The following is an 18,751-nucleotide window of genomic DNA, read 5'->3' as shown; positions in this document are numbered from 1 at the left end:
AAGGTTTTTTTAAAAAAGTGCCTGCCTGAAAAGGAGCAGTGAAAAAGTACATAAATTTTAAGACTGCCCAGAGTCCACTTTGCAGAATTAGTTTCCACATTGCTTCTGCACTCTGGTACAGAACTAACTGAGAATTTCCCCTCCAGCTAGAAACTTTGAGGAGCTTATTGTCAAGTTGAGACAAGCTATATTTATTAGCCCCACCTGCTGGTTACTAGTGAGTACTTTTGAGTCTTAAAATCTTAAATTTTCAATCTTGAGGTTATTTCATTTTAATTACTATTAGTTAGATTTCAGATAAAATTTCATTTGAATGAAGTATTGAGGCACTAAGAAACTGTAAGGGAAATGTAGCAGCTAAGAGTCTGAACACAGATGAAAATTAATAAGATCCTAAAATAAACATATGTAGCACGGCAGTTGTATTTTTCAGACTAATTTTTCTAACACTGCACCGCCCCCCCTCCCCGCCATGTTTCCACATCAAAGGTGTCTGGCCAGAAGGATCTGACGGGACCGATATCAATGCACTGGTGCGATCCCACAACAGAAAGGTGATAGCTGTTGCTGATGACTTTTGCAAAGTCCATCTGTTTCAGTATCCCTGCTCCAAAGCAAAGGTAAAACCAACTTAATAAAGACTAGTGTGATATTTGGGGCCTTTTGTTTGGGGGATAATTTTGTGTCAACGGTGGGAAGGTATTTGTAGGGTTCCTAATTAGTCTCCATGATGCTAGAGTGCACATGGGGAGAGAACAGGGCCATCTGTGAGCGTCCATGCAGGCAGTGCTCGTCTCTTCCTTCATTATGGTAAAAGAGAAGACACTTGATGACGTTTCACTCATTTTTATTTATTTTTTTCATTTTGACATCTTAGCAGTTTTATATTTCTTCTAAACATATTAAAATATTTTATTTGATACATGATCAACATTATAAGACTCCTAAACCATCTATAATCCTACCAACCTAGTAAAGTCTCCCCTAGCCAGCTCAGTAGAATAGTCACTAAACTCTTAACAAGTATACCAACCTGACATCCAGAAGAGACATTTTTTAAACATAGTCTAAAAGTACAACTGTCCAGTTACTTTGTTTCCCACATGAACAGCTGTTGAAAGGAGACTGCTGCTGGCTTTATCCTTCAGCCGGTGACGTGTAGTTGTTTAGCTTGTGTCACCAGCTGAACTGGCCGTCCTAAGCTAGTCTCCCCACTGCTGTAAGCAGGCGTGTAGGGGATGAATTTAACTCTGCTGTCTGATTTATTTCACGTAGGCTCCCAGTCACAAGTACAGTGCCCACAGCAGCCACGTCACCAATGTCAGCTTTACTCATAATGACAGTCACCTGATTTCAACTGGCGGGAAAGACATGAGCATCATTCAGTGGAAACTTGTGGAAAAGTTACCTTTGCCTCAAAATGAGACTCTAGCGGATCCTGCTCTCACCAGAGCCCCTCCCTCTTCTGTCGAGAGTGTGGCGCAGTCTGATACTCCCACCCCGCCTCCTTCCCAGCCCTTAAATGAGACAGCTGAAGAAGAAAGTCGGATAAGCAGTTCTCCCACACTTCTGGAGAACAGCCTGGAACAGACCGTGGAGCCCAGCGAAGACCACAGTGAGGAGCAGAGTGAGGGGGGCAGCGAAGACCTCGGTGAGCCTGTTTATGAAGAGCTAGCCAGTGAGCTAAGCGAGGAGCAGAGCAAAGCCGCTCTTCCTGGGGACCAGCAAGACCCCTCATCCCTGTCCTAACACCAGGACTGCAGTGCGACTCGCTTCCTCCTTCAACCGCGTGTGGTCTTGTGATAGCAGAGTTCAGATAACAGGCCGAGAAGTGATGAAGAATCACTGTTGATGAGTTTTGGTTTCCACGTAATCTGTTTTCAACAATCTCATCTTCCGTCTCTTAAATGCAGTCAACCTAAAGGTTCGGTTTGATGTGTGTTGAAAATTAACCAAACTTAATAGTAGGAAAAGACTGAAACATTGAATATGTCTCAGAAATTACTGTGTATGTGAGTAGTTATGATGTAAATACTGGAAACAAAAACACCAGTTGTATAGATTTAAAAATAAACCCCTCGTTATCTGAACAGGTTTTCTTCAGGAACAACCAGAGACATCACAAACACTGTTACTCACCTGTTCATCTACTGGCTCAGACTGTGCTTTTTTTTTTCCTGATACTGAAAATCAGAAAAACAAAAACCAAAAAAAAACTCTTGCTGAGACCCTCCCACCCCAAATATCTAGTGGAAATTTTTTAGTTAACGAAAAACTTCAGTATCGCTATGAGCAGTGGTATGGCCTTCCTGAATAATAACACCGTTTTCTTATGCTGCCAGCAGACGTCCAGATGTGCTTGTTAGTCTACTATGTAGGTGCTGCCTTTTCTAAGTCAGAGTGAGGAACAGTCCCTGAATTCCCTGTGTGCAGATCTATTTTATCTTAGAATTAAGCAAGCAGTGGTTTGTTAAAGAGCTTTTAATGTATATTAAGCCATTGATTCAGAAATAATGGATTCCGCCAAGGATCCCTTTACCAGCCTAAACATTTTCAAGTGAATGGAAGAGAAAAAAACCACATGCCTATAAAACTAAACTTGGCTAATATTAGCTTAGCCTTCATCATCATTTGTTCCCTCAATAACAGAAATATTAATACAGTAAGTTTAAATGATTAAATTGGTGCTTGAAATTCATTGGTTTAGTTGTAATTTTTATACAGATTGAGGGATAAAGTAACAAATTGCAAATTCTTTTTTACAGAAATGTGACAGTAGTCACAGTAATTTTTTATAAATTGCATACTTAATAGACTTCCTATATATATGGTGATTTTTCTCTGGTGGAGTTGCTTTAAGCCTTGCAGTTCTGAGTGACTATCCTCTGCTACTGGGGGCAGTGCATGTATTTTTATGCAGTGGATAGTTTTGGTTTTTCATTGTTTTTTTTTTAAGTTTTGTCAGATGATTGTTTTTCTTAAGTATGTGTCTCCTATTTTCAAAATAATTACAAATATGCATTTCCTATATATTTGTTTATACTTTGATTATAAAAAGACTTATTTTTTAACTTGCTGCATTGTTTTGATATCTTTTTGTTGTTGTTAGATCATGTTTAGAAACTTCAGATGAGTTCAGAAGTCTTAAGTATGCAAGTGTTTACGTGATTGTGCCATTCCAAAGTGCTTCAGAACTGTCATTCCCTTCTGCTATCTTCTCAGGAGTAATACAAGTCAGGTATTTCATCATCTGGTAACATACAGACTCCAGTGAACGCCCAAGGACACTCACCACATTCGTATTCAGATGCTGTATGTAGGGTGTGGGTATGTGTGAAGGGGTGAGTGAGTGTAGACACTTACTCTGCGTGTCTCTCTCTCTATAAGAAGATATGTGCCACATTGAAAATACTCAGTGTGTTTCTCTGTGTACAGATATATGTTGTGTATATCTCTTTCCTTTTGTTTACAACTGTTCAGAAAAAAAAAACCTCAAAGCAGTTCTCTTCAAAAGAAGAGAGACTTCAAGCAACCCATCATTTTTCAGTATGTTTATACATAATTATCAGAGGGCAGCAGCAGTATCAGGCATGTGTTTTTTTGCCTATTAGCTGTGGTGATTGAATCATTAGGTCAGCATGTGCTAGACCCTGCAAAATAATAGGAGATGAACAAGTAATTCTAGAAGAAGAAAAAAGCATTTTGTAAAGTACGTGGGGGATACTGCTCTCCATGACAAACAGGGAGTATATCTGGGGATATCAGTCACCTTTGGGGTTGCTGTGTACAATGAAATTTATATTCGTGATATTTGTGATATCTTGGGTGGTAGTTTCAAAAAGACACTACTAATACGCAGAAAGCGTTCCAGCTCTCTATTGCTGGCAACTACTGTTTAACAGTCAATTAAATCTGTGATTATGGTTGGAAGTGGGTGGGATTATGAAATTATAGATGTTTTTAGAAAAACTTGTGAATGAAAATGAATCCAAGTGTTTTATGTGAAGATGTTGAGCCATTTCTATCATGCATTCCTGTCTTATGACAGAAAAATTTGAAGATTAAATAAAATAATCAAGATGTTTCATTTGTCTCTAAATGTGTCTTGAGTCTTTCTTCCTCTATGCTGCTGGTTTCATCCAGTTATCAGGAGACACGACAGACAGTTCAGAAGGACATGTTTATCAGTTGACCACTGCCGCTGTGGATACAGCCATTCTGATAGTGACAGACTCCATCTCATAAAGCTAGAGGAAATTACTTCTGATTTATGCTTCCATTTAATAGGCAATAGCTTCGTTTTAATTTATTTCATGTCCGTACTCACTCAGATGTTTACACTGGGTGATCCTAGCTACCTGCCTCCCCGGTGTTCACCTGCGGGAAGCCCTTGAACTCAGCATCCCGCTTTCTCCATCTCCCCTGGGTTGCTTAGTGACACATCCTCTTCACACCACAACCATAAATTAGCTGCTGCACATTTTTCTTTATGAGCAGTTAAGTAGTCCATACATTTCTCAGTTTTACAGTCATGGAAATGGTGGGGTTTTCATCGTCACCTTATTCATCCGTGGTGCCTATGAATGTATGTTCACAGTCACTCACACACTAACCTGTGAGAGGCGTCCTGGGCCCAGCAATTCCTCTCCGCCAATTCTGAGACAAAATGGCTGGCAGGCAGCAGAACAGACGCGCCAATCAATGTGATTTTTCTGAATAAAAAAGGAGCTCCAAGTCAGGAACCTGTTTATGGGGAAACAGTGGTGAATCAGATCTTGGACATACTGGTGTGGTCCTATAAATGCTAGAAGGAACTGTTTCCAGCTTACAGGGGAACTAAAAGGCAGCTTAGGACAAGGACATGTTTCTAGGACAAAGGAGACAGGCTGAAGAGCAGGTATGCTGGCCATGAACGGAGCAGAGCTACTGCTCGAGGAGTCTGTGCGGCCAGAGTCCCCGGACGCCCCAGCCTCATCAGCGCACGGGGCGGGCTGGGGTTCAGAACAGGCCCATGTTCACTCACCCAGATGACCTCACGCCAGGACGTTATGCGCTGTCACTTTGAAGCTGGAGCCTCTTCCACTTACACTAGGAGAAAGACATTCTTTAGAAACAGGGAGGAAGAAGGAAAGGATGCGGGTGAAGATTCACAGATTTTGGAAGGGAGACGGGGCAACATCAGAGGCCCTATGTCATCTCAGTCCTCAGTCCAGGGGAGGATGCTACACGTCTGTCACCATCACAGAAACAGGCTCTGCTGAAGAAGCTGCCTTCGTCCAGGATGCCCAGGACTGGCATCTCCGAGGACCTTAGAAAAAGTTTCCAGGCATTTTCCCTGAAAAGTAGATGCAATCCTTTCTAAAGGGCAACTGCTGCTCTCAGGGACTACAGTCATCTTATTCCTTTTGTGCATAACCTTTTCCAGAGGAAACCTGGATTTCTACGCCAGCCTCATTAATGGATTCCTACAATAACCTCTGATACGAAACAGGCAAAGGAACTAAAAGAGAAATAATCCAAAATGGAAGAAGAAAGTTTGGTTCCTGTAGACTTGTCAGTGTGTTTCATTTCTGAATCCGTGGCTGACATCCTCAGGAGAACATAACTTACCAAACTGAACACGTGTGATTTTTAATTTTATCAATCCAGAAATCTGGAAGAAAAAGATACCACTTCTATATCTCAGAGGACAAAAATACAAAAAATGTAGGAACAAAAACCAAGTGCTCGTTGATGACGACACATCCACATAGAACTAAATGTTATTGAACCAGAAGAGCTGACACTGGTGTAACATTTTAGAGCTTTCCACCAGTTCCTCCAACCATCCTATATTCCGTCACCATTTTACAGATGAGTAAACTTACAGATGAAACTGTCACCCTATAGGACCCTAACAGCACCAACTGACTGAACCAAGGTTTGGTTCTCCCTCTTCTCACTCAGGGTTTGTCCTCCTGCCTCCAGAGTCCCTGGGGTAGCTCTGCAGCCGGGCACTGTAGGAGATGCTTACTGCAGAATAGTAATATAGTGATTATTAGTAACAGAATGAAATGGGCTAAGCTTCTGGTAGGAAGGATTTGAGACCACTATATCGAAAAATCACAGAAAGTGGTTAGGCTTTGGAACAGTTGACTCGGCTCTGAACAATCAGAGATGACAGGGACCCCTCCCTGGCACAAGACCCCTCGTGCCAGCCCTACAAGTGGAGTGGGGGCCAAGCTTCCAGGTCACCCCGCAGCACCTCTGCACTTCCTGCCTGCCTTGGCTCCTGAGTCCTCAGTCCCTGAGGTTCCCTTTTAAGCCTATTTGTGTGGAAACGCTGCTCCCTTATTTTCCAACCTCTGAGCAATTTCTGTTTCACTAAAAAGCAGAGCAGCTTCCTTCTTCACTGGTCAAGTGCTTCTTCCCTTAATCTCCGGCCCAGGCTACGCCACAGGGCCTTGATCCTGCCTCTCCTCTCCCTCAGCAATGTATACACGCAGTCCTGAAAGCAAATTTCCCTAGGGAGTCACCCAGGGACAGAGGTGGATATGCATAACCACCGGTGTGTGTCAGTGGGATGACGCACGTGCACTTTCACCAGATCTCACTAAGCGAGCTGCAGACGAGTGCTAGAAGGGGACTTAGGGAGGAAAAGTAACTATAATAAAAAGCAAAAGCCCACATACCTGGTCATCCGTTTCATCCTGATGTTCCCATAGCCACCAAGCCAGAGTGCGCCGTAGGCAAGGTCAAGGGGTACTCCAGCCCACCCCTCCACAGTGATGCCCATTCAGCCAACACTGGGCTGGGCTCCCTTGGTGACCTGGTGGAAGCAGGGAAACCAGAAGCCGGCATTCTCTTACCGTGTCAGCCATAGAACTTTCTCAGTTAACACAACTGTATAAGTGATGTCCGGGCAGGGCAGAGCCTCTTCCTTCTGCAGACTTTCAGTCTCTGCAATAAAAATGTATTGTGCTGCTGACACAAAGAGGGAGCCGGTCTGAACCCAGCAAGCTTGTGTGGGACTCGGATCCACAGGTGTTATTGTTTCATCAGGTGTACGTACAAATCCTCCTCATACAAGGAACTCGACCAGGCTCAGCAGGGAACCTGGCAACAAGATACAGGCCCTGCCCTCATGGAGCATGGATCCTACAAAGCCAATCTGGAGAGTTTACCAACTGTATGTTTCCATGAATAACACTCCTGAAGTGACTCTAAAGAATAAAGAACAGACTAGCGGTTGCCAGGGGACAGCAAGGGGGAGACGTCACCTAGAGGGGCGGCATGGGGGTCCTCTGTGATGATGAACAGGCTCCATCTTGGTTGTGGGGGCGATGACATGAACCTATACACAGCACTCAATCACAGTGGTGGAAACCAATTAAGACCTGTAGTCTGCATGACCGTGCTGAGCAAGTGAACCCTTCCTGGACTTAACAATACTATAAACTATGTATGATGTCACCATTGGGGGGAAGCTAAGGGAAGGGGTCACAGGACTCTTTTTACACTTCCTCTAAGTCTACAGTTATTTCAAAATAAAATGTTTCTCCAAAGTAATGATATAGAAACTCCCTTCTCTTTATGCTTTTGAAGGAAATATGGAAACAAAAATGGGCTATAATACAACACAGATTTTTTTTTAACAAAATTTCTATCCTGGTGCACCTGAGGTATTCCACCTGTGATCAAATAAAACACTGCCGATGTGGAACACGCTCTCTGTAGCTTTTCCCACCTCTGCTCGGCCCCCGCAGGGTCCGGGGGAGCCCCTGGCAAGGGGGGCGCACTGGTCAGAGGGTGTGCCTGGGAGCACGGAGGCTTTACCTGCTTGCGGCTGAGAAACAGTCAATGCATCATCCTGCCCCTAGCAGAGTCCTCCCCGCCCCTGGGCGTTCACCCCTCCTGGGTCTGCACTGGCTTCCCCTTCTGCCTGGTTTGAGTGTGGCTGATGCTCACTCCCTTGGAAATGCTCGCATGGCCAGTCCCCCACAGCTGCCTTCCCTCAGGTGGTTAGGCTGAATCACCCTCCCTTATTCAGACTTAATAAAATGACAAGAAAAAAGAATTCTACTATTTATGGGTCCCCAGTGAAACTGCTGCAAAATTGAGATTAGGTGACCAGGCTTTCTTTCTCCTTAGAGAGTGATGGCCTCATGGTTTCACTGGCAAAATCCATTTTCATGTGGCCTACTGTTTGCTGCCCATGAATATCTCAGCTCCGGACTCATTAGCAGGAGCGTTTGCCAGGCTTTGACATTTCCATTTAGAAGATGAATTAATTCTGAGCTGAGCCACAAGTCCCTTCTCTCTTGGAAGAACGTGTTAAGATTCAAGCTCTCAGAGGCCCCCAGAGCATCAGTGAGATCTCACACCAGTCCCACCTGATGGTGGGCCAGCCCTTCCGTGAGGGCAAGTGAGGAATCTGACATAAAAAACTCAAGGCTGCAGTGAAGGGGCATTTTTCATTGTGAGTTTGGTTAAGTTTGGACCCCTCCTCCTTGGTCTCTGTCCAAAAGAGAGAGTAAGGGTTTACCCCCTGGGAACACCTGATCCTCAGGGGAGAGACCTCCTGGCGAGCTCGTGGGCTCCGCCCCCACCTGCCCCCTGTAGGCCCGGCATCCAAGGGACTTGAGAAAAGCAGGGGAACTGTTCTCACCTCAGGGCGCAGGGAAGGTGTCCCCTCCGGGTCATGGGCACGGGCTGGGGCTCCATCACGATAAACAGGGTTTGCACGGGAAGCGATCAGCAGGGTGACAGATTGTGTGGACAGCTAGTAGAGCCTGCAGATGGCTCCACTAATAAAGCTGCCATTCACAGCCGCCCAGGCTCAAGTGGTTTCTATGGAAAACCCTCACACTGAAACAGAAGGAAGTTCTTTTAAATTACAGTAGTTGATAACTTTTTTGATCAAACATGGTCAGATTTAAACGAAGGGATCTGCCTGGGAGGGCACTCTGGAAACCACAGAGTGGCCATCTGCAGTGCTAGGAGCTATGACCCAAGCACGGGTCACATGCTCTCAGGCACGCCCTTCATCCGAGGGTCTTCGCGCCTCCCTCTTCTCACTCCGTGTTAGGGTTTGTCCTATGCCACTCCTTCAGCAGTGCTGGGACCATGGGAGGATGAGGGGGGTAGCCTCCAGGTCACTCTACGGAGCCAGCCCCAGGCTCAACCTCTGGGTGTGTGTGACACTGGTCGTCATCCTCTTTCTTGAAAACTCAAACCTCTCCTGCCAGGCACCACAGACTCCAGGTTTCTTTTCTTCTTTCCTCTGTCCACCTGTCCTCTTTCCTTATTTCCCTTCCTTCCTTCCTCCCATCTTCCTTCTGAAGGGCACCAGAATATGCCAGCCCCAAATTTGCCACTTTGGGAGGTTGATTGTTCTGAGCTGTAGGCATCTGAAAAACAGCCAATCCAATGAGAGGGCTGTCTCTGAACACTCCCATCTGCCTAAAGACAGATGCTCCAAAAGGAGCTCAGTTGTTATAGATCCCTCCCAGGAGCTTCATCAACCAGGGGAGATTGACTCTCGTTACAGAGGAGGCTGAACCCACCCCACACCCAGACACACTTGTCACAGACCATCACACTTCCCAATCACCGTTCTAAGGGCCTCACATCATCCCTAAAAATCACTCTCCCCTAGGTCTAGGTCTATCCTCCCCTCCCCCCACCTCACCCCCCCGTCTTCCCCACTAAGACAGTGTTAAAGCCTGAATTCTAAGCCCCCTCGGGCAGCTGCTCGTTTTTCTCTGTGTATCTCCCATGTACACGTGAGGTCTACATGTTCATAAACTTTTTTATTTTCAAGACAGATTAAAAATTTTTTTCTTCTAGTAAAAGGTATCTATTACTTTGAAATAAGATACACATATGGGTTTATGAAACTGGATGTGCAGCCACAATCCAACTTTATTCTGGATGTGCCATGACACCTAACGTAAGCAACAACTTTAAATCAGGCGTGCTCCTTATTGGCGGGGGCAGGGGGTGGTGCGGGGAATTTTTCTTTTAATTCTTATCAGCGTATAGTTCAGAGAAGGCAATGGCAACCCACTCCAGTGTTCTTGCCTGGAGAATCCCAGGGACGGCGGAGCCTGGTGGGCTGCCATCTATGGGGTCGCACAGAGTCGGACACGACTGATGCGACTTAGCAGCAGCGTATAGTTACTTCTGTTTGTCTCTTATTAATCTCTCTTTCAATACAGAGGTCTCAGCCATGGACTCTGAAGACTGGAAGGTAAACTACTTTTCCTCCCCTACACTTCCATCTTCCTTTCTAAGTTTTTAAAGATTTTATTTTCAGGAATAACTTACAGCAAAGTGCAGAAATCTCAGGGCATCTGCGTTTATCTGCCCACACATGTACACACCCGCCCAGAGGAAGAACTGCCATGTTCTAGGGACACAAGCCTGCCCTGTGATGCCTCCTCCCGTCATTAATACTGACAGGAGAACGAGTGTCAGCTCTGTTCTGACCTCTGTCACCACCGAGTGGTTCTGCCCAGCTTTGATTTTCATCTAAATGCAGTCACATCACGGAGTATGCTCTCTTTCGTGTCCAGCTTCTTTCATGCAACATGACATCTGCATTCCTTCTGATCTTAGACCCTGGGGCCATCACAAGCTCTTGTCTTCACCACCACTCCTGAATACCGGTATTTTCCCCATTCTATTTCCTCACCTTCATACACTCCCTAACTATGTAGCAGACACCAGGCTTCCACTGGCCCTACATCCACATTCCTACCTCTAGTCCAAACCCTGGGCTTATCTCCAGACTCCATTGCAGACTCAAATTCTTTGCCTAGAGGGCTCACAGGCGATCCATTTTTTCCAACAACACACGCACTGCCCTGCTGACCCCCAGTCCTGCACCTCCACTGACCCAGGAGCCAGGCTGAGTCATCCTGGGAGCACCCAGCAGCCTGCCTCACCCTCACCTCTAATTGTGAGGTGCACTCACTGTTGCCTGCTTAAGGTCCCTGGGCTTCACGCCTCTCCCCACGCCCACTGCCGCTGGTCCCCAGGCCCCCACCATCTCTCCACCGAACCCTCACAGTACCCTCAACCAGTCCAATGCCGCAGGTCTTTTCCCCTCCAATGTGCCCTCCACATCAACACCATGGATTCAAAAGCAGCAGCACAACACTGGATCCTGTGGCCATTCCCCCCACACCCCACGTGCTCACCCACCGGAGTCCAGCCCTCTCCCGCGTCTCCCACCTCCTCTCACACTCCAGCAGGCGCTGTTCCCTCGGGCCAAACGTCCCTCCCCGCTGTACGCAGCAGGAAACCCCAACGCATCCCTGTGCGATTTACACAGTGCCCCTCTGAGGGCATCCCCGCCGCTCCTCCTCATTCCTGGGCCCCAGCCCTGACCTGGACGCTTCTGTTGCACTTTGGTTGGGCCTGTCCTTCTCTGAGCTTGGGAACCAGCGACAGCATCACCTCTGTCTGGCCCCTACTGCCCAGCATGCAGCGATTCCAGAATGAATGGTGTGTGCCATAAGGCTTCCTGATGGTGAACGCAGGCCAGGTCCCCAGTCTGCTAGGGAGACAGGGCACCAACCCTCAGGTAACCCCAGAGCCGCTCATAGAAAAGCCCTGCAGGAAATGACAACAGGGCACCTGATGGCCCACTGAGGGAATGCCCAGAAAACTCACGGGGAGTCACAGACAGCCCAGGGAGCTGGGCCAACTCCAGGAAAGATAAGAGCCAACAAGACTTCAAGCCCCAGCTCAGAAGTAAACGGGTTGCCTGGCACTACTAGGAAATCCCAAGCCTGAGCCCTCCTGGGTCTGAGGCACTATCCTTTTCACAAGGAGAGTCAGGCTATCCCTTCTATTTTTAACGGCATCTGGTCCAGATCCTAGACCACAGTGAGCTTCTTCTAAGCCCAGAACACAGTATGAGCTCAGGAAAGACCAGCAAGGACCCACCCCCCAACACTCCCACCCCCAAGACATTCAAATAAGGGTACAGTCAGCATTTCTGACCTCTGTCCAGAGGTGAGGCTAAAGGAAGCAGACCTCCCTGCCCCGCCTCCTGAGTGCTGGGGGCCTAGAGTGATCCACCTGGAGGAATCCCGGCTTACAGATCCTCGGTCATAACACCTCTCATCCACAGTCATGCAGGAAAATGAACAGAAAAGATATGCTGGGTGACAGGTACTGGAAGCCCGGAGCAGGCACACAGAGCTTGTCTCACTCCCTGCTCCTGCAGTCACAAGAACGGAGCCTGGGCGTGCCGCCTCCTCCAGGACACTGAGCCTGCAGACAGGCCCGGATGAGGACTCGGACCATCACTCAGCAGGAACGAAGCCCCACACCCAGAGCATAAATGCTCGGAGAGAGTGTGGTCACCGAATGACAAATGGCAGGACTCACTCTCCCAAACTAAAAGGCCCTCCTGGGAAGACCAGGCCTCACCTCGGCCGCCTGAGGTCTGCCCCTGCCCAAGCTTACGACTTTAACTAGCCCTTCACTTCCTGTCCCAAGGTCACAGGACATGTCTTTGCAAACTATACACCTCAGTTCAAGCCCCAGCTGCAATTACTTATCCCAGCCTTCCGGCAGCCTGCTTCCCCTGGTGCAACTTCTTCTGATGCTCAGTAAACAGGACCCAACTAAGGAAGGGATGAGCAGACACACAAAGTTATGAACCAATTTTCCGAATGGCCGTTTATTCAAGCACATAATTCCAGAGGAGAGGGAACAGACACCCCAAGTATAAACAACGGCTCTGCTGTGTGACTCTAACTAGAATGACAACTAATTAAAAGCAATTTAATGTTGGTTCATGAAAGGTTAATGGAATTCATGCTTTGGAGATGCTGAATGTAACACAGACTTAGCCAGAAACACAAATCTAACCTTTATTCTCTTTAATTATTCGATCAGAATAATTTCCTGAGAGTGGGTTTAGTCTCTGAATGGCTTTAATTAAACACCACTGAACTTTGAAGTTGACACCAACTCATCCAGCTGCAACTCAATTTCCAAATCAGTCTGCGGTCTAACACAAAGTCTTGTGGCCCAGACAGACGAGTTGGAAGATGAGCTTGGAGCAGATGGCCTTGGAGCCTGACAAGGACCCCATGGACTACCCAGTCCATGCAATTCTCCAGGCCAGAATACTGGAGTGGGTAACCCTTCCCTCCTCCAGGGCATCTTTCCAACCCAGAGATCGAACCAGGTCTCCCGCAATGCAGGTGGATTCTTAACCAGCTGAGTCACAAGGGAAGCCCAAGAATACTGGAATGGGTAGCCTATCCTTTCTCCAACAGCTCTTCCCGAACCAGGAATCGAACTGGGGTCTCCTCATTGCAGGCGGATTCTTTACCAACTGAACTATCAGGGAAGCCCAGTGGAGCCTGACAGGTATTAACCAATTCTGGAGCATCTTACATCTTTCCCCACCCTCTCCAGTGGAAAGACATTTCCACACCACGTCAGGACCTCCCTAAGGATAGGGGCCTGGGCCGAGCTGCACAACCACGCTGCCTCTTTCCTGGCACTTCCCACAGCCCTGAGCTGCAGAAGCCTGGTCCAGCCACACCCTGAAGTGACTCTGGGGCCAGCAGCGCCCTACCCAAGCACCTCCACTCCAGCCGTGCCTACCTGCCACCTGCCTCCATCCCTGCCCCTCCTTTGGAGTGCAGGAATGTGTGAAGAGCCACAGCATGGCCTTCCTGCCTGGCAAGGTACCCACAGGAAACACTATTTCTGAGCTGACTTCTATCCAGCACTCCACCCAGGCCCCAGGTATCAGCCTCTCCTTTTCTGAGAACCCAGGTCCCTAATTTTGGCAGCTGCAGTTTGCACTAAGCTCCTGCTTCTTTTCCTTGCTGACTTGGAGGCAACCCCACCATTTCTTACAGCCTGGGCCAGTTCAGCTGACTTCCTCAGGAATGACATTTGGAAGAGCGGAGGCCTCCCGTCGGGCTAGCACATGTGAGACAGCGTGAAGGACCTGTGCTTGGGCCCTGAGGCGCTGCCACGTGATCACAACAAAGCTGAGCTTCATGGACAAGGTTGGGGCACAACGCCCTACGAGGGCTGTGACAGAACTGAAGGGGGTAAAAATTATCTAAAGAATGATTTTCCAGTTACCCTGCTTGCCCATTACTATTTTGCAGCAGCCTCCTTAGAAATCAGATTCCGGGCCCTGAGCAAACAGTATCCGGTCTCCATCGGCCATCCCAACAGCTCCTGCAGCAGCATGGCACTCCTCGCGCCCTGGAGCCACGCAAAGGTCAGGATTCTTAATCCAAGTTTATGCACGTGTACATGACCCACAGCAGGTGGCTGGGCCACCCCAGTGTCTCTGTTCGGGTGATGAGAGTCAGGGTCAGCAGATGCCCCCTCACACTTATGGGGCTGACCCACTCAGCCAAGGTGTAACCTGGGTCCTGGAATGGAAGCGACAGACAGGCTTCCCCACCTGCACCCAGGCAGGGCATCCTGTCCTCCCAGACCAGGACAGCTGAGGGGTGACAGCAGAATTCCTCCATAAGAGGGAATTTCTTTCTTTTTTAATCTTTTTACTTTGTATTGGGAGACAGCTGATCAATCACGTTGTGACAGGTTCAAGTACATGAATCCATTCTCCCCCCAAACTCTAACAGGGAATTTCCTTAGGTTTACCAATCCTAAGAGATTAGGAGAGAATCTGAAAGGACCTGAAAGTAATTCTTAAATCAGTTTCCCTAAATCTAATCGCAGCACTTGCTTGCAAAGGCAAAGGCATCTGATTCATCTTGGGGTCCCTGGCTTCTGCACACCAATTAACTACCTGGAAGCAGCAGAGCATAGTGGAACTTCTTACTGAGTGACCGTGGGTCAGAGGCAGCTCTGGATGACTGATGATGACACCCAGTGAACCTAACAGGAGGGGTACTCAGGACAGGGCCCCCCTTCTCAATCCTGACATGGGCAGTTTTTGGCGCTAAAGAGTGCATGCTTCAATCCAGGATATGTGCAAACTCTCAGACAAATGTATTAAATCACTGGAACCAGACAATATCAGACTTTCTAAGCAGTCAACCATTACTGCCCCTGGATAACCTCTAGCTGCTACATATCATCAGGTCAGAAAGTAAAAGGTCTGCACTGTTTGCAGCCATAAAAAAAAGTTCTAAAGAAGACCTGGGTATCAGGAACCTCAACATTTGACAAGGCCGAGAAGCCTGCCCAGGGCCACACACATAAAGGAGAGAAAAAGTATATAAATCCAAGAAAGCCAGCCAGTGTTATAAAAGCCAATTCCATCCTCAGTAGGCCTCTGACAGCTTCACAGCGGAGTCACCATGGATGAGGGGCCAGGAAGGAGAGGGAATGCAAGTGCATCTGGAAAGGGACTCTGGCCGACAGAGAAATCAAGAGGAGGGGTGAACGGGCACGTCCCTGAAAGAAGTAGCAAGTCACCACTTCAACCTTTCCTGCTCGTTTACCTTGAAAGAATTTTAAAACTCTGTGAATTCCTCTTTGTATTATGTAAGCTTAATGCTTAACATCTAAAGTTGTCCATTATAAGTTTAAACGGTTACAAAGAACAGTTTCTGGTGCATTGTAAGTAACGGTTTAAACTATTAAGTCACTCTTATAGCTCAGATGGTAAAGCATCTGCCTGCAATGCGGGAGACCCAGGTTCGATCCCTGGGTCGGGAAGATCCCCTGGAGAAGGAAATGGCAACCCAATCCAGTATTCTTGCCTGGAAAATCCCATGGACTGAGGATCCTGGTAGGCTACAGGCCATGGGGTCGCAAAGAGTCGGACAAGACTGAGTGACTTCACTTTCACTATAAATGTAGCCAGTGGACTGTAAGTACCACCACAATTAGACACCCACCTTCATCCAATTAAAAATACAAATGTCGGGCTTCTCTGATGGTCCCGTGGTTAAGAATCGGCCTTGCAGTGCAAGGGACACCAGTTTGATCCCTGGTCCAGGAAGCGCCCACATGTCACAGGGCAACTGAGCCCCTGTGCCGCCAGAACGACTGAAGCCCTCGATCCCGAGAGGCCGTGCTCCGCAAGAGAACCCACGGCGACGAGAAGCCCACTCACAGCAACTGGGGAAAGCCCACACACAGCGGTGAAGACCGAGCATAGCCAAAAATGATAAACAAATAATGTTTAAAAAAAAATACAAATGCCTATTTAAGTCAGAAATTTCTTGAATTTGTAGCTCCATCACTCTACTCCATCTAGAATTCTACCCCCCAAATTTCAGCCTGTGCTATGCTAAGCTGCTTTGGTCATGTCCAACTCTTCGCAACCCCATAGACTAAAGCCTTCCAGGATCCTCTGTCCATGGAATTCTGCAGGCAAGAATTCCAGGTATGGAATTCTGCCATGCCCTCCTCCAGGGGATTTTCCCAACCCAGGGATTGAACCCACTCCTCTTATGTCTCTTGCACTGGCAGACAGGTTCTTCACCACTAGGTGCCACCTGGGAAGTCCAATGTAACATACTTTCAGGCTCGAAAGTCTCTTATTGACTATACTTATAATTCCCTATAAAATATTAAATTTCCTTTAACCTTAAGCTCTAAGTGTTAAAAAAAAAAAAAAAAACATTTTATTCTGGATTGGATGATTATGATTGCTGCTAGCACATATTTCAAAACAAAAGAACATAAATACTGATCATTATTAAATATGAGCAAAATTTCACTCAAAAATCCCAATTAGAGGAAGAGAGAAGGCTCATGGTTCCAGGGATGAATCCTGGTTATTGTTAAGAAGATTTCAGTACCAATTCCATTCCTGTTTTTCATTTTTACATATATTAAGCCCTGAGAAACCTTGTTCTCACAAATAGATGGTGATGTAAGTTTGGTAATGGGAATATCTCTGAATTCCATGAATTCCTGAGTTATACACCAAAGTCATGCAGTGATCTATTATCAAAATTATTTTTAATGACCAACCAACAACTCAATTGGTTCCTCCTTCAATTTTGTTAAAAACAGACTCGGGGGATAAAAAAAAAAAAAACACAGACTTGGAAAACTTGTAACCTGTAAAAGGATTTGTTCCTTTACAAAGGACTCATATTCTCAACATCAGACTCATAGTCTTAGTCATTAGACTCATATTCTCAACATTTATATTTAGAATTATCTCCACAGCACCTCGGGGCGTCCCCGATAGCTTAGTTGGTAAAGAATCCGCCTGCAATGCAGGAAATCCCGGTTCAATTCCTGGGTCAGGAAGATCCTCTGGAGAAGGGACAGATTACCCTCTCCAGTATTCTTGGGCTTCCCTTATGGCTCAGCTGGTAAAGAATCCACCTGCATTGCAGGAGACCTGGCCTGGGTTTGATCCCTGGGTTGGGAAGATGGGGAAGGCTACCCACTCCAGTAATCTGGTCTAGAGAATTCCATGGACTGTATAACCCATGGGATTGCAAAGAGTCAGACACAACTGAGTGATTTTCACAGAGTCACTCACTCACTCCACGGCACCCCAGAGAGCAGGGCAATATACCATGGTCCTCTCCAGAATGGGTAATAGTTTGCTTTCCTTTTGCAGAATGGAAATGACCATAAGGGACCTCTCTCTTATGCTAGGCGTGCAACTTTAAAAGTATATGGAAGTTGACCTAAAACGCTGATTCCCTTAGAACTATCTTTGCCTGGCTACCCCATGGCATCTTCCTACCCCCAGGGCTATCTGAGTTCAGACCCCTGTTGTGAAGACTTAACCACATAGCCTGGAAGAAGTCAGGAGTGACTGTCCCTCTGCCAAAAGCATCTCATCCCGACAACAAGGACAAGGAGGATGGTCCCCCTCTGAGTAAACAGTCCAACCTGGCCAGGGTTCAAAGTACTGGGCTCAGCAGGAATAATCCTGAGAACACAGTGAAAGGCTCAGAGCCTTCAGTTGAGACCCACGAACAAGCCACCCTGAGCTCCTTCACTGCATCTCCCCCGACGGGCTGGTACCAAACAGTGGACTGGTCAAGTGGGGGACATCTGAATTTGGGGCTAGACAACCATTTCCTACCACGTGCAACAAGAAACAGAGATAAAGCTGATCCACAGAAACAGCTAAACAGCTGCACGGCTAACAGAATAACAGAAAAGAAAACCACCATAGTCCCAAAGATGGGTCTTGTGGCCCAACCCACTTTAGTTCTGGAAAATCCCCCTTTCCGCCCTGGCTGATTTTAATGAATCTCCGGATCTTGCAATTAGAAGAAGTGTGGCTCACACACAAGTCAGCAGAATCTGTTTCTGAGGAATTCAGTCTGATGGACCAATAATATTTAGACCATTATCACAAAGCACCTGGATATAAGCAGGCCAATGATTAGATAGTTCACACAAAAAAAGGAAATATAACTTACCTTTGTAAATGAAAAGATTTTAAATGTTTTAAATATAAGTTTTAAATTAAAGAAAGATATTCAGTATCACTAATTACAATGGAAAAATCATTTAAACCAAAGAAATTTTATCACTTACCAGATTGGCAAAGATGAAAAAGTCTGATAATGCACACAGCTAACAACAGGGAGGAGGAATAGGCACCCCTGGATGAATAGGATTGGAAGTCAGCACTATCTCTTGTTGTGACAAATAGCTATCAAAGTCAGAGATGCACATTCTCTTTGCCTGAAAAGTCTCACTTAAAGAAATTATACTACAAATACATTCAGCAGTATGTAAAATGACATGTAAAGATTATACATTTAAAGCAACGTTTGTAAAAGCAAAACATTTAAGACTAAATAGCCATCAAAAGGAA

The 18,751-nt window shown here is 46.6% G+C and overlaps 1 protein-coding gene and 1 long non-coding RNA gene across 4 annotated transcripts in view; one reads left to right on the top strand and one right to left on the bottom strand.

Annotated features, from left to right (window-relative positions):
- The window catches only part of EML4 (EMAP like 4), a 147,824-nt gene extending 143,732 nt beyond the window's left edge, over positions 1 to 4,092 (top strand). For all 3 annotated transcript variants that reach the window (XM_065929374.1, XM_065929373.1, XM_065929372.1), the window contains 2 exons: positions 490 to 620; positions 1,276 to 4,092. In XM_065929374.1, coding sequence (XP_065785446.1) covers positions 490 to 620; positions 1,276 to 1,749 — 605 coding nt within the window. In that variant the 3' untranslated portion in view covers positions 1,750 to 4,092. The remainder of the gene's footprint in view (positions 1 to 489; positions 621 to 1,275) is intronic.
- LOC136164440 (uncharacterized) lies at positions 1,781 to 18,692 on the bottom strand. Its single transcript, XR_010662354.1, has 5 exons — positions 18,469 to 18,692; positions 8,648 to 8,847; positions 5,024 to 6,939; positions 4,614 to 4,743; positions 1,781 to 1,918 (listed from the first exon to the last, which is right to left on the bottom strand). It is a non-coding gene; the product is annotated as an uncharacterized lncRNA (long non-coding RNA).
- Positions 18,693 to 18,751: the final 59 nt, after the last annotated feature.

This window comes from Muntiacus reevesi, chromosome 3, assembly GCF_963930625.1.
Source record: "Muntiacus reevesi chromosome 3, mMunRee1.1, whole genome shotgun sequence".
In the NCBI taxonomy this organism is placed as follows: Eukaryota; Metazoa; Chordata; class Mammalia; order Artiodactyla; family Cervidae; genus Muntiacus; species Muntiacus reevesi.
Note: the sequence above shows the minus strand (reverse complement) of the source record. Positions and strands in the feature narration are given on the sequence as shown.